Genomic DNA, 14,393 nt, shown 5'->3' on the forward strand with positions numbered 1-14,393 from the left:
TGCAACCCACGAAGGACTGAGCTACCTGACGGGGAGCACTTCATCTCCTCGCAGCCACGTGAAGGTGGGAGGTGGGTACCCCGAAACGCAGCACTCCAGAACTGCATCCTTCCCTTCCATGGCCACCACGTTCGACGGTCGCTGCAGGAAAAACTGCTGTCTGTGCAAACCTGGATCTACAAGAGCAAAAGAGACAGTTATCATCCATAATAAAAAAACCCAACAAAATAAAACAACATTCTTTTTGTTGGGAATGGAGAATGTAAAACAACTGATCAATAACGGACCCAAGCGACCACAGCTTTCACAGATTCTTACTGATGAGAAAAATAGAAAATCATAGTAGAGACATATAAAAAGCGTACCAAATGGCAATCTTAGAGCTGCTTACAGGTTGAACCCAAGGGAGCGATTTGAAGGCAGAAAAGTACCAGCTTTTGGGAAAGTGAGAAAGAACTGTTTATAGCCTGGTATTAAAGTCAGGTCTTGGAAAGCCACAGGAAAAAGCGGTCACGGCAAGAAAAGACAGAGATACACGTAAGGTTAAGAGTGGTACTGGATTAATGACACTGTTTCGGAGTTGCAAGAGGGAAGTTCATAAATATGGCAGGCGAGAGAAGACAAGGAGAGCTTCAAGTTAGGAAAACATAGAAAGCGAAGAATAAAATTAACCTGGAAAATATGAATCGAGAAGGAAGACGTAGAAAAATTAGTGCCCCAAATTCTCCTTTCCCTGACTGAAGGTGTCCATACAGACACCCCGATGTCAGAGGCTGTCTCAGACTGTCCTAGACACCTACCTGGGGGCAACTGAGCCGAGCTCAGGGTGCCTGCTTTAGCACGAGCTAAATCTCTGCCTCTGACTGCCATGGGCGGATCACCATTGACCAGGGGACAAGCCATGCTCGGGTGACAACCTAGACCCAAATCCCACCCACTGTGCTTGAAATACCAGCAAGCAGAACCATATGCCAAGGAAATCAATTGGGTTTGTTTGCTTTTTGATGAGTCTGTTCCTTCTCTTGAAAATGACTTCATTTTCTTATCACAGATGTTGAAGCAAATGTGCTGGACTACAGCCATTAAACATTACTCCTTGTTTCCTGACACAAACATAAAAATTACACAATATAAATGCATATTCCCACCAAGTTAACAAGTACAAGATCTTCCAGGATCATCTCCAAGTAATTAGCCAGTTCTCTCATACAAGTAGAAAGAAACTGTAACTAGCTGCGTGCATTTGTTATGAATTGACAACAGCAGCGTATTTCAACTTCGTACTGTAACCAGATGGACGTGCAATTTCCAGCCATCAGTAGGGGACATTGATGCAGAAGGTATCACACACAACTCAATAGCTTCAGTCTGGGAGGACATCTTAGCTGATCACAGCGATGCCTTTGCCCTGTAAATTGCATAGCAGCTCTTGCAATAACCACAATTACACACATTACCTTAACATATGCAATTAAATACATGGTAGCTAACTAGCAGAAAAACTAAACTTTTTTGATTCTGGGGTTTTTTTGTTTGTTTTGATTTTTTTTTTTTTAAGTCAGTTGTCCAAAGATGAAGACAGATGTGCAAAAGCAGAAAGCAAACCAAATCTGTAAATAGTATCCAGATCTTAATACAGGAGTGCCTCCCTCCTGTCAAAAGCACTTAGTTCTGAAATCACAAAGAGGTCCTCTTTGATTAAAATAATGATTCTAGTTAGGATGGAAGATGTGAGCAGCAGTAAGAAGCACAGCAATAAAAATATAGGGAAAATGACATCAAAGATTAAATTTGAAGTTAGGAAAAGGAGACTATTGATTATCGAAACCGAAGGCTTTACTGGAATACATTTGGTTGAGAGGGTTCTTCAAATACATTCGGAACAAATGGAATTCCAGAGCTGGTATAGGCTGGATATTAGGCAAAGCTGCAAAATCCTAAACCACACAAAAGTAGCTCAACACATATTGCTGTTCTGTACTTGGAAAAAAGCAGGATAGCACATTCATATTTCACAGTGAAGCAAAATACATTTTTGTTGCATTGGAGACTAGAAACAATTTTAATAAGACATCACTATTGTCTTAACTCCTCCAATGAAAATAACGTTTTCATTATAACTGCCAACAATCTGAAGATCAGTTAACAACTAGCACAGATTAAAGCAACACCGTACTTCAGGCAAAGTGAAAAACAACAGTATTTTATTTGGGATTTTTCTTCTCTCCCATAATTTGCCCAGCAAAATTTTGGATGTTCTTGAGGGACATAATTGAATGAAGATCCCAAAAGAAAGCAAAACTGTTAGTGTTAAGGTACGCAGGCAGATGGTTAGACCAAGCACCAAGCCTAAGGTTAAATGAAGAGGGTACCAACATGAGGAACTGCTGAACACTGGAAGAGGAAGGTCACTGTCCAACACCAAACTGAGACTCAAATATTTAGACAATAATGGCAGATGACAGAGGATGGACTCAAAGCTAGGTAAATATTTTCAATTACTAGGTTAATTAAAGGATCCCAAAAAAAGTCATCAAAAGTGCTTTAGTCCAAAATGCATTTCAAATTAGTTTTTTTATTTCATGGGTAGCTTCAGTTCAGCATGAGAAAATACGACTAATACACATTCCTGTAATACATCTCTACCTTTATCCCTGCTAAAGCTTACATTTAATAATCATCTTGTCACTTGCTTAGCTTCCTTTTCCAACACTTACTTTCATTCAGGACGGCTCCTTTTGCCTCCAGCAGCCATCTGTGCCTGTAACGCGGCAGCGCCTTGGGCTGGCTGCGGCTCACCTGCTCTGCAGAGAAACGCCCCACTGCCTGGAGGAGGGGTCCCGTGCTCTGCCATAGCACTGCTATCGCCTCCTCTTCATCATTTCCATCTCTTGCTCCATTCAAGACTCAAACAGAAGCCTAAGCTTGTATTTGAACTTTTCTGAACTCCCTAATGATACATCTGCTAGCTGAGAAAAGGTGGCATCTTCTCTACATCCCTCTTTCATCCGGAAACACAGCTCAAAAGCAGATGGAAACCAAATGTGCCAGTTGTGAAGCAACAGTTTGCTGCTTGATTTCTAGTTGAATAGAGAGTGCAGGGTACAGCCAAAGTTAGCAGCTTAAAGCCACATAAAGAGTTGAAGAAAATATCTGTTACAGGAAGGAAAAAAGAAGCAAATATCTTATCCTTTTCAGAAAATAATAGGAGGGAGAGAGTTGTGGTTTCAAACCCATGAAGATCAGAACTTGCACGTTATTCAGGCAAGTCCCCCAGCAAGGGCTGAGCCTCCCAGGAGGTGGTGGCCGTGCCCTCAGGCGTCACTGGTGGCAGTCGGCATCGACTGCGCTGAACGCAGCCCACAGAAATCACAAGCGCCGCCGGTCCTTATGCCCATGTGGTAAAGGTTAGCGTCAGTTTTACCGCCAGAGGGGTCTGGATGCATTAACTTACACATTTTGTTTAAACATCAAGAAGCAAAACCACAGCTTTCACGATACGAAATGCTAGTTTCCCATGAGTACTTAGTAAGGAGAACTATCACAGACTATTAAAGCTGGCATATCACCAACTCTGGCTTTGTGCCACCTTCCAAAAAAACAGAGATGGTCTAAAAACAAAAAATCATCAGAAGAGCTCAGTAATTAGGACATGAAAGGCAGTGTTATCTGAAGCTACAGTTAACTAAACCATAACCTTACAAGGAACCAAGGAGTCTCCAAAAGGCACCCTTTCCTTAGGGTGAACATCCACGATTTCCTCTCAGAGGCGACGTCCGACTTGAACAAGGGGATGGTGTTGGATGTTAAAAGAATTCATTGACCAAAAAGCCTGTGGGACCACAGACTGCAAACCTCTGCAGTAGAGTGTTATACTGAAGGTGGTACAGTCTCCACCCACTTACGCTTGGCAGGGGAAAAAAATAAAACAATTTAAAAAAAAGAAAATCACTACACATGTTCTGAGTAAACCCTACATAAAACATTGATCAGTGACACAACAGACCTCGTGAGGAAATTGGGTCTTTGTGTGGGCTTAAGGAAGCAGTACTCATCTAGCAGCCAGGTAGCAATTTCAGTATCTGGTTCAGACTTGTCTGATAGAATTCCTCACTGTTGCACCAGTGCAACCAGTTATTTCCAGCTAAGAGATAAAAAAAGATCAGTCCAGCAAATTAGATTTTTACATTAGTGAGAAAGGAAAAAAAGAGTGAGGATATTTTAAGACTAAAGGGCCATTAAATCTTGTTTCTCATATAAGACAGGCCACAGAATCACACCCATCATGAGCTCAAAAGCATGTTTGAATAAAGTGTGTTCTTCAGGAAGGCACCCAGTCTTGATTATAAAGATATCCGAGGTCTTGTTATGCCCTTCTCCACTTGATTAAAGAGCACTCAGTGTATTCTCCCTGACAAGGCACTTGTACACCATAATCAAGTCCACACAATCAACCAACTGTGGACTAGCTTTGGCAGATGAGAAATTCTTTGTGTGAAGCCCTGGCTCCATTGGAGTAATTGACTTCATTTCAGCCATGATTCAATCTCCAATGCACCAACATGTTGTTCGTGGCCTGAGCTGCGATGTCCCCATCCGTGGGGACGTGACAGGACCCCTCTTGGTCTTTTTCAGCATTAGCTTTTAAAGCAAACTGCTTGATTGGGACCACGCAGAGCAAGCTGCTCCCACCCACGGGCAAGAGACCCCCATCCCTCCTGTGCTCACAACGCCCACCCTCGGAGCCTGATGCTGGACCAGCTGGAAGCAAGGGCTACTCTGACTTCTCAGCCTGAGAGCACCTATCACATTGCTGACATTTGTTGATTTTAACAAATTTTTATATATATATTAGTGTTTAGGAATGAACAGATATACCTAAAACCAATTATAAAGTGGCGAGCTGTAAGAACTTATTTTCCCCGACCAAAGCAAAACCTCTCGCTTTGTATTTAGCATTTTTCTTGAGCACAGTAATGGGGTATAGCTATACACATATTTTCCATGCTCGTTAAATCAATGACACATAGTTGAAATTAAAAACCACAAATAGGATTTGCATATGCATATGTGATTTCAATAGTGCCATTACACCGATATCTGAAAATACCACACCACACTATTTGCAAAAAAATATCCTAATAAGGCTTTGTAAAGGTATATATAAGTCATTTTATCCCCTTTTTATAAATAGTTAATGGAGTAATTGAGATATTTTGTGGTGTAACTAAGGACACGTATGTATTCTGCAGCAAGGAAAAGGTCCTGAACAATTTTTTTTCCTCAATCTTATGTTGAAGGCACAGCTTCTGCCACATTATACCAGCATACCCAATAGTCAGTCACTGATCGTTCTCACAACAAACCCTCAGATTTGTGTCAATATGCACTGATAAGAGTTGAGGACGTATTTAATTCTCATACCAAATTGGCCTTAAGCAAGTGGAACTCAAGACAACTTCTGTCTTCCAAGGGAAATGAAGTTGCAAGCAGTTCACTTGGATTCAGCCATACAGACACAGCTCTTCAGCACTCAAAGAGAAAAATGCTACTGCAGTATTTTAGCTACATTATATATTGAAAAAAAATGCTTTCATAAAAAATTTGTTGCATCCTGTTGTCTGGCATCTCACTGTGCTAAGCTACTTTGCGCTACACCGCATTTATAAGTGTTGTTCAATTGACAAAAGACTCCCATCGTATCGTACCCGTGAAAATTTTTCTGAACATATTTGGATAATATTGTACTTTGCCAGAACAATTTTATTTTTTTTATTGCAGCAGCTTTTATATTGCAAATTACTCAACTGAGATGCCTTTAATGTGACACTGATGTGACGGAATATCTCTAAGTGCTCATAGTCACATTTCTAAATTCGATTAAAAGTGATAAAGCTTTATACCAAATAAAACCCAATTTTGCTCTCTGCTGTCAGCGAAGAAAGGCCAGCAAAATTCCCCAACCTGATCTCGCCATCATGCCTAGAGGCTGAACGCTTAATCCCAATGAGAAAGCAAGGGTTATGTGTGAACAGCGTTAGAGAAATCTGTCATTAAAATGATACCGATCTCTCAATATACAGAATGCATTAAAATGTATAACCAGAATGCAGTTACTACTTCGGAATTTTGCTTTTTTGCCTCCACCACCCAACCCCCTTGCCAGCATTTTTCTGCTCCAGCCCTTCCGCCCTCCCCTCCCAAAAAACGCAAGCCTGGCTCAGCAGAGCGCTGGGATGCGACATGACCGGGAGCATATAAGCAATAAGGACACACAAAGATTGTAACATTAGCACCGACATGCATCAGGGCGTGAAGACATTCTTCTTACTGTAGTAACTTCAAAATACATTCACTAGAGAGCAAGGAAAACTGTGCCAAGTCGCTGCTGGAACACAGAACTATACATCAGGGGTCCCTATTTCCAGCTTTAATGATGATTTCTTGCGAGACACGCAGTTTCCTCATCCATAATGAAGACAAAAATATTTACAGTCTTTTGCCTCATTCTTTGAGATCCTTAGGTAAAAGAATAATAGAAAATTTATCACTGCAAGGGTAGAAAAGGGACATCACTGGTTTGTATTTACAAGACAAAAGGAGGAAACTTTTTCTCTAGCCATTAAAGTTTTGGAAGCAAAACTGAAACAGAATGAGGAACTGCTCCACAACTACATTACCCTCTATCCTGAAAATGGAGAATACAACTGAGGCAAGGAAATAGCAATGCATTTACACTCTTACTTTCAGCTGAGCAACAGAGCTTCGGCAGACATTATTTTAGACCTATGTCATCCTTGAGACGCAAAGACACAAGCAATTAAGGAGCACTGGTTTGATTCAGGTAGTAACTGAATCCAGAGAAGAACCTAATACAAGATTTTTGACACAGCCCTACAAGTATAACTGGAGAGAAGACAGATTTTACTCCCAGACCTAGTCTGTTTTGAGTTCAAAAAAGAAAAATAATCAAAAAAATAAAAATCTAAGACTAGGTCAGCCAACTTTTAGAAGCAAGTAGCAGCCCCAAACTGATTCGTAGCTTTTAATTAATAAATAGGACAATCTTTTAGATAATTTTTAGGGCCATTCTCTAAGCCTCCTCCAAACCTCTTGCAACATTTCTGACATGCTACGCCACACTGACCTCAGCATGGAAGTCACACATCTCCTGTACCATGACCCAGCCATCACTGGCATTATCCTTACCAGGATCTCATTAGCCTTTCTCACAGCACCGTTTCACCTTTGCTCTGCTGATTACTCAAGGTGAACCTCCAAGATTTTTGTCATAGGAAAGTGTTTGCTGAAGCCCCTCGGCTCTGCTAGGATATGGCCAATAGGACCAATCACATTAAAATATCCTTTTTTTGTAGTTCTGCCTCACTTATGAAGTTCTGTCTAGCGAGCCACATTCTTCAATATTTACCACCTCTGTGATACATGCATATGCCTTCAATGGCAGGTTAATTGTTATATGGTATATTAGAGAGTACAGGATCAAGAATATATCCCTGGCTCCTAGTGGGAGTCCTCACTAGAAAATATCTGCTCAGTAACCATTTCTATTTGGAGACTTAGTGGCTAGGAATCCGATCTATCATATAGATACCACATTGAATTTCAATTTCTCCAATTTCTTAGGCAAAAATTCCTCCCAGAAATCTACTATAACAATACAAATCTTCACCAAAAATTATGTCGACATCCTCTGTTTTCATACACTGATATTGTCTGGTTTTAATTGCATGGACCATCCTATCATTTCATGTCTCAAAGATGCCAGCCTAACAGACCATGTGCTGCTCAAGGGGTGGCTTGCTTGTTCCAGACCACCGCAGACTCCAGTATTCAATATTTATGGTCAAGAATTAGTGGTCCTGAGAATTCCTCAGCTCCTCCAGGAGCTACATTTTTATCTGGATATGACAACCTGGAAACATCTGGTTTTGGACAAGCTTTTTAAGCCACTCATTTGAAGACAGTACTAATTTTTTTTTTTCTTTTTTACATAAGAATATATTTAAATAACCAACACCATATGTACAAACACTTTTTTTTCGAAAATTGGTATGGAAATTTTTTTGTCGTTTTCTGCCTTGTAAATATTGAAACAGGTTCTACCACTTTCACTCATTCATAGTAATATTGTTTCTGTTACATTTGAAAAACATTTGTACCCTGAACTTCACTAATTCTTGACATCTTCCACGTCTTTGACGACTCTGACTTTCCAGAAATTCTGGGGTTTTATTCATAATTACTATTATTAGATTATTTGCTCCAATTTTATATCTTTAATTTCTTTGTAAGCAAACTGCTGGGGCGTTTCAATCAAGACTGCCTTTTCTTTCAGTAATGTTGTCCTGGGTATATAATAAAACATACTTGCAATTCCCCAGTAGCCATTTGATTCATTCTACTGAAATGCTCTCTGCCTGTTAACCTGACTCCTGCACACGGGAATTCTCTTCTGGTTTAACAGACAACTTCACGAAAGGTAGCGACGATGAGACAGTTGTGTAAGTTTTGCTAGCGAAGTGGGTTAATGGCAGAGAAGAAAGCAATGTGTTTCATGCAATTAAATAAAATAAAATTTTAAAAGCCCCAAAAAACAAAACCAAAACCTACAAGTTCATAAAACACCAAACCTGGATGCAACCTTCAGTTGCATCCATCATCTCTGAAGTTTAGAATCTATAATAGTCATAGTCATTAATAGTCACTAATAGTTTATTAGTACGTTATTGTTAGTTATAATTATTACTAGTATGAAATAATATTCCATATTAAAGCTCTAGTGCTGCTATTTAGTGTAACACAAATCTCAAAGCAGGAATGCAAAGGCTGTTCCAACACTACCGAATTCCCTTTTTGTTTGGGATTCCAGGTGGGCTGCATTTTGAGAGCAGAGCGAGTGATACATTTCGAGTGAACTACCTCGTTCTTCCCTGTATACCCACATTTGCAAGCCAGCCTATGGTCTACTAGTTGATAGTATCAGCATCCTCAAGCTAGCGCAATTTCATAAAGTTAATCATATCCCAGGAACCTTCCGATAACAACTTCTCCTTTCAAATGCATTCAGAAATAAATTACATAATATTCTTAAGGCCCTTGTTCTGAACTCAATTTGTGCTTCAAATTTAAGTACTAAACCCAATCCCATTTACAGCAATCACCGAAACCTCTACGCATATTTCATAAATAAAACCCCTAATCTGGCAACCAGCCAGGGCGTGTTGAGCAAACAGCTCTTTAGTAGATATTAGTTATTGTTCTTGTGATTGCATTGATCCTGAGATCAGCTCCGTGCTAAGAGGACACACTGACTGTACCTACGTCTATCTCCCTGCTTATTTTTATTTCCACCTAGGCAAGCTGCTATCCATGGGAAACTGACATTTGTATGTATTATGCAACAGATTACTTAAGCACTGATCAGATTTATCTAGGGAAGAGAGGCAAAATAGCTCACTCCCCAGGATTATTAATAAGCATTTTTAAATTCAACCTTTTTCTGTTAAAGCTCAGCATACAGCTAGCTTATAAAGTAACCTCAGCGATGCTATTCATCTGGGCAGCTGGAAATAGGGATAACCCAGATATTACCTGGACCTTTTGTAACTAGGCATTTACCTGGTAAGGATACACATGGAAAGACAACAGCACATGGGCACATGTGAATACTCTCACACTGCTGTCTTGTTTCCAAACTTGACTTTAACAGATGACACCTTAAGAGGATCTATTTACTAAAACAAGAAAATATTTCTCTGCCAATCAATCCAAATACTACCAATAATAATAAAAAATGTTTAAAAATCAGAGTAATTACACTATTGCTAAGGAAAACAGCACATTCTGTGCCAGGGCATACGCCATCCAAACGGTTCTCTCCTAACAAGGTAAAAATGAAACCTTGAATAGAAACGATCCCAATTCAGCAGCACAAGGGGTGCCTAAGCCGGGTGTGCTGCTCAGGACAGGGCTTTTGATCCATTTGTTGCTCGGTTTGAAAGGCAGGAGGAAACAGCAACTAGAAATCCAACCTTGATTTAAATGCAATTGATGGAAAATTCATTACCAAAACAAACAGTTCCAATGGCTATTACTTTCTACTTGTGAGAATATAACTTCAGGTTTCCAGTCATTAGTTTTTCCTCCAGTTTATAAAACACTGCCGATTAAAGAGCCTTTTCCCCCAAGGAAGTGCTTAGAGAGCACACTAGCAGCAATTCTACAAATATCTCCTGGATGAAGTCTGAAATTTCTCATGTGTTTACCAAAAGGCAGGCGAGGTACAGTAAACTCTATAATTCTTTTCTGAACTATTATTAATTTATCAACGTTGACTCCCCCAGCTATTGCCTCAAACTGGAAGCTCATATGCAGCTGGTATTCATGTCACAGAAATCCCTTCCAAAGCATCCCTAGCTCTAAACAGAGGCTCGGCACACTCCTGTGCATCACCCGGCTTAGAAACGAGCATCAAAATACACAGGGTGCAAACAAATTCTGCTTATACCACGATCTGGATCCATCTGTGAAGGGACTCTCTGGTCTCGTGCATCACCCCCTGACACAATTTGTGCAGCTATAAATGACACTTTTTTGGCTGGGGTTTTAGTTTGGTTAATTGTTGTTGGTTGGTTGGTTTTTGTATGTACTAATCAGAACTGGGGCAAGGCACCCCTGCAGGGAACAGGCACCGGAGAACGTAAATATGAAATTGGTTAGATTTGAAAAAAAAATAAATTCACAAGTTCAGTATTTAAGCGGGCCACAGCTGTTGGAAATCTGTTTTCATCTAAGAATAAACACTTTAAGCACTAGCTGTTGAGGTTAAGAATAAGGTAAAGACCTGACTTGGACAATTACTGGCTGTTAGGGAACATACATCAACACGGGAATCCTCCCAGGCTCTAAAAGATGAGAAGAAATCCTATCTCTGCACCCGATACAAGCTCAGTGTGTTGCATGAGGAACTGCTGGCTGAGCTTCAAAGAGATTGCGTGCTGCAGCTTCACCAGACCTTCCTCAAGACTAAGTTTAAGTGTAAATCTCATATTAAACAACAAACTCATACCAAACAACATCATTCAGTATATTCCACCCTTTCCCATACATTTATCAAGTCGGATGCCCTCAGACAAGACGCTCCCTGTACTTACAGGGTTATTTAAAATCAAGTCAAGACAGTGGTAACTGCAAAACTGTCTCTGTACCACAACGTTACACTGTATTTAAATAAGTCTAACACCACAATTGCTCTTCTAAAAAGCGGAGTCACTTCAGCATCAAAGCAAGCCTGAGCTCACGCGGCAGCTTCTGTTGCGTGCAGTTACTTAAACATGACCGTCAACCTCTCCTTCCCAATTCCTTCTTGTGGGATCCACTTCAATATGGTACTTTTTGCTGCCGATATCCTTCTCTCCTCAGAAGTGCAACCGCGAGGAAGGAGCTGAATCACACCGCAGCACCCAAACTCTGTTCGCATTAAACAGGCGAGAATTACACGGTATTGTTACCGTTATCTTGCACTGCAGCTCAGCAGACAAGCTTGGAGAGAGCGAAGGAACCTCCATAATAGACAATACTACAGCAGCAGATTACCTGAACAGCTAATGATAAATGCAGGATTATTATTTATAAATAGAGAATTAATAGCTTTCAGGCACCGAACTACTCAACTTTTGCTTTTAAAATGTCATCTCTATTTCTGAAGTGTACAGACCTCCCGAAGAAACATATTCATTAATTTACAGAAGCAATGAATTCAGCCAAGAATTAATTCCTTAGTACTGGTTTGTATACGAACTTTTCCCTTTTTTTTTTTTTTTACAGTACATTGTTCCCTGTAAATTAATTAGGTGAGTGCATGTTGTTATCTGAATACATATTTCCTCATGTTCCCAGGATTTGCTGAAACTTTTCACCCAGGATTAAGTTTCTGGACCCCAGAGAAACAAAGAGCACTTCAATTAGGAAGGTGAAAATATGTGCCTTTGAAATGAGCTTTCTGCGAAAAGCTGCAATGGCTACTCTTAAAATTAAGAGCAATAGATTAAACCTGACACATTAAAAACTCCTCAAGGATTCTGCCCAGGTTTGTTGGGCTTTTTTATACAAGTTCTTCAAAATCTATGTACTTCTATAGGCAGGTGGTTTCTGATGGAGGATTTAGCGAGGCTGGAGCTGTTTGTAAAACACATTTATTGATGCGCTTGGGGGAGAATCAGCCCCTTCCAGAGCTTCCCCACGCAGAATCAAGCTGCACACAGCAAACACACGTGCAAACGGTCACTTGTGACGTGTCTTTTAGTTACCAAAGTAAAAACTCCCTGCCCAGTGCCGTGCCGCCCACTAGACACATTAACGTACCCACAAACTACTCCTCTTTGGTAATGGAGGTTGAAGGTTCAACTACTCCTTCATTTACACGGTGAATTAAACTACAGGCTTGGGTCCGGTAGGGTGAATTTTACTTTTTCTCCAGGAAATCAGCAATTCCTTCATCCAAATATTCTGTTTTTCCAACCTGTATTCATGTTTTCTATCAAGAGGAAATACAGATATCTCCAGACCCACCATAATGTCAAATCAAATACTTAAGCCACAGGCACTTCGACTAAAGAAACTAAATGACTGAAGATGTTTATCCCTCATTCTTTTTCCTTGCATTCTCTTTGGAAGCTGTGGAGAAGATTAGAAATTATTTGCCAGGATTGTGGTCAGTTTTGCCACAAATACTGACAGATATGCTGTCTGTTCAAATAAATCACAACCACCATCGGTGGAAGAAGCAGCATTTTAAAAATACAGAATTATGATATACTATCTACACTATTTTTCTTTGCTTTGTTGCCTGTTCCTTTGAATAGGATTTAAGGCTTTTTTCTTTTTTTTCCCCTTCTCACTAACCAGGGGAAAAAGGCCAACAAGAGCATTCTGCCTTCACTAATTATGGAAGAGGAGAGCTGCAACCGGAGACAGATTTCTACCAACAAGCAAAAACAAGAGAGGCAGAATTAGGAGCGAAGTATCAGATAGCTCTGAACTATCAAAGCGTGCACACAAGAACAAAATTCCCAAGAGGCTCAATAAAATCTGAATTTTTGTTTCAGGAGCACCACTCATTTCTTATAAGAGCTGCTGTCTGCTCACATTATCCTGAAACAAGACCTTGCGCTGCTTGCCCTAAGCCAAAGTCTGACGGACTCCACTAGTTCCTTGTTATACAGTTTCCTCATTATTTGCTCCAATATTTCCCTGGCATAACATCTTAACATGCTGGGAAGAGATAAATTAATTCCCCTCTCTCCTATAGACAGCCTGAGAGAGGCCATTTAGCCAGGATGTTAATGACTGAAACTGGGAAAAGGAAGAAACACCAATCCATCCACAAATGATCAGAAACGTCGATGGACAGCAAATTAACAATACTCTGAGGAGCTGAGAAAAATCTTCTAGGTCTGTCTAAAATACAAAGTTTTGTGAGTTTCTTAATATTAATCAAGACATCTGAAAAAAGTGGTTTTTCCCCAACGGATCTCAAATTGCCATTAACAACCGCAGAGGCAGGAATGCCTCAGTGCTGCCCCGTACATAAGGATCAGCACCGGACTCTAAGGCTCGCGGTGAGCTTGGAAGCCCCAAGAACAGCCAGCCTGGGGCAGCCTGTTAGATAAACCAACAGATGGGGGAACAGGACCACGCTACGGAGGCTGGGCACAAACTCCAGTCCCAAAAAAGATAGGGAAAAACCCGCAGGGAACTCCAGGTGATCTGGTCTTCCCCTGGTGCCAGCTGTTCTGGCTGTTATTTTGCTCTGCAGCTCCAAAAAGCATCAATACCTACTACTGTAGCAGAAAGTGAGGACATGGGCTTTGGTTTGTAATCCTCCATTTAAAGGGTGTGCAGAGGGGTTGGTTTCTTTCTTTTGGTGTCAAACTGCAAACACAGTAGAAACCGTAATTCCCCAAATTTCAGTACAATAAATGCCAGAGCTACAAACCACTCCTAGAAGCGAGGATGAACTCATCAAGCTTCACGTGTGTTATTACATGGACATTTCCCTGAGACTGATCCTGGCCTTCCTGATTTCTATAGCATTTGAACCATCTCAGAAGTCTGAGAATCCTGCTCAGTTACCTTTCACTTGGTGAGAAATGCAAACCAAAGTTCGTCTAGAAAATGCATATATTAAAAAATTCTAAAAATACATCATCCCTGTTCCATTTAATTAGTGGTTACGTGTTAGCATGTAGAATTAGAAGGGAAGGAGATTTTGCAGGAATACTTTTTTCAGACCACTCTCTTGGTGCTCGGTTCTCGACACTTAACTGTAGCGGTAACCATCTACTTAGCTGATGAATTTATTAAAAGACAGA

At 40.5% G+C, this 14,393-nt stretch overlaps 1 protein-coding gene across 1 annotated transcript in view; it reads right to left on the bottom strand.

Annotated features, from left to right (window-relative positions):
• Positions 1–14,393, bottom strand: part of DCC (DCC netrin 1 receptor) — a 362,206-nt gene that overhangs the window by 291,315 nt on the left and 56,498 nt on the right. Inside the window, exon 3 of the mRNA XM_059833384.1 lies at positions 26–176. Coding sequence (XP_059689367.1) covers positions 26–176 — 151 coding nt within the window. The remainder of the gene's footprint in view (positions 1–25; positions 177–14,393) is intronic.

Source organism: Gavia stellata, chromosome Z, assembly GCF_030936135.1.
Source record: "Gavia stellata isolate bGavSte3 chromosome Z, bGavSte3.hap2, whole genome shotgun sequence".
In the NCBI taxonomy this organism is placed as follows: Eukaryota; Metazoa; Chordata; class Aves; order Gaviiformes; family Gaviidae; genus Gavia; species Gavia stellata.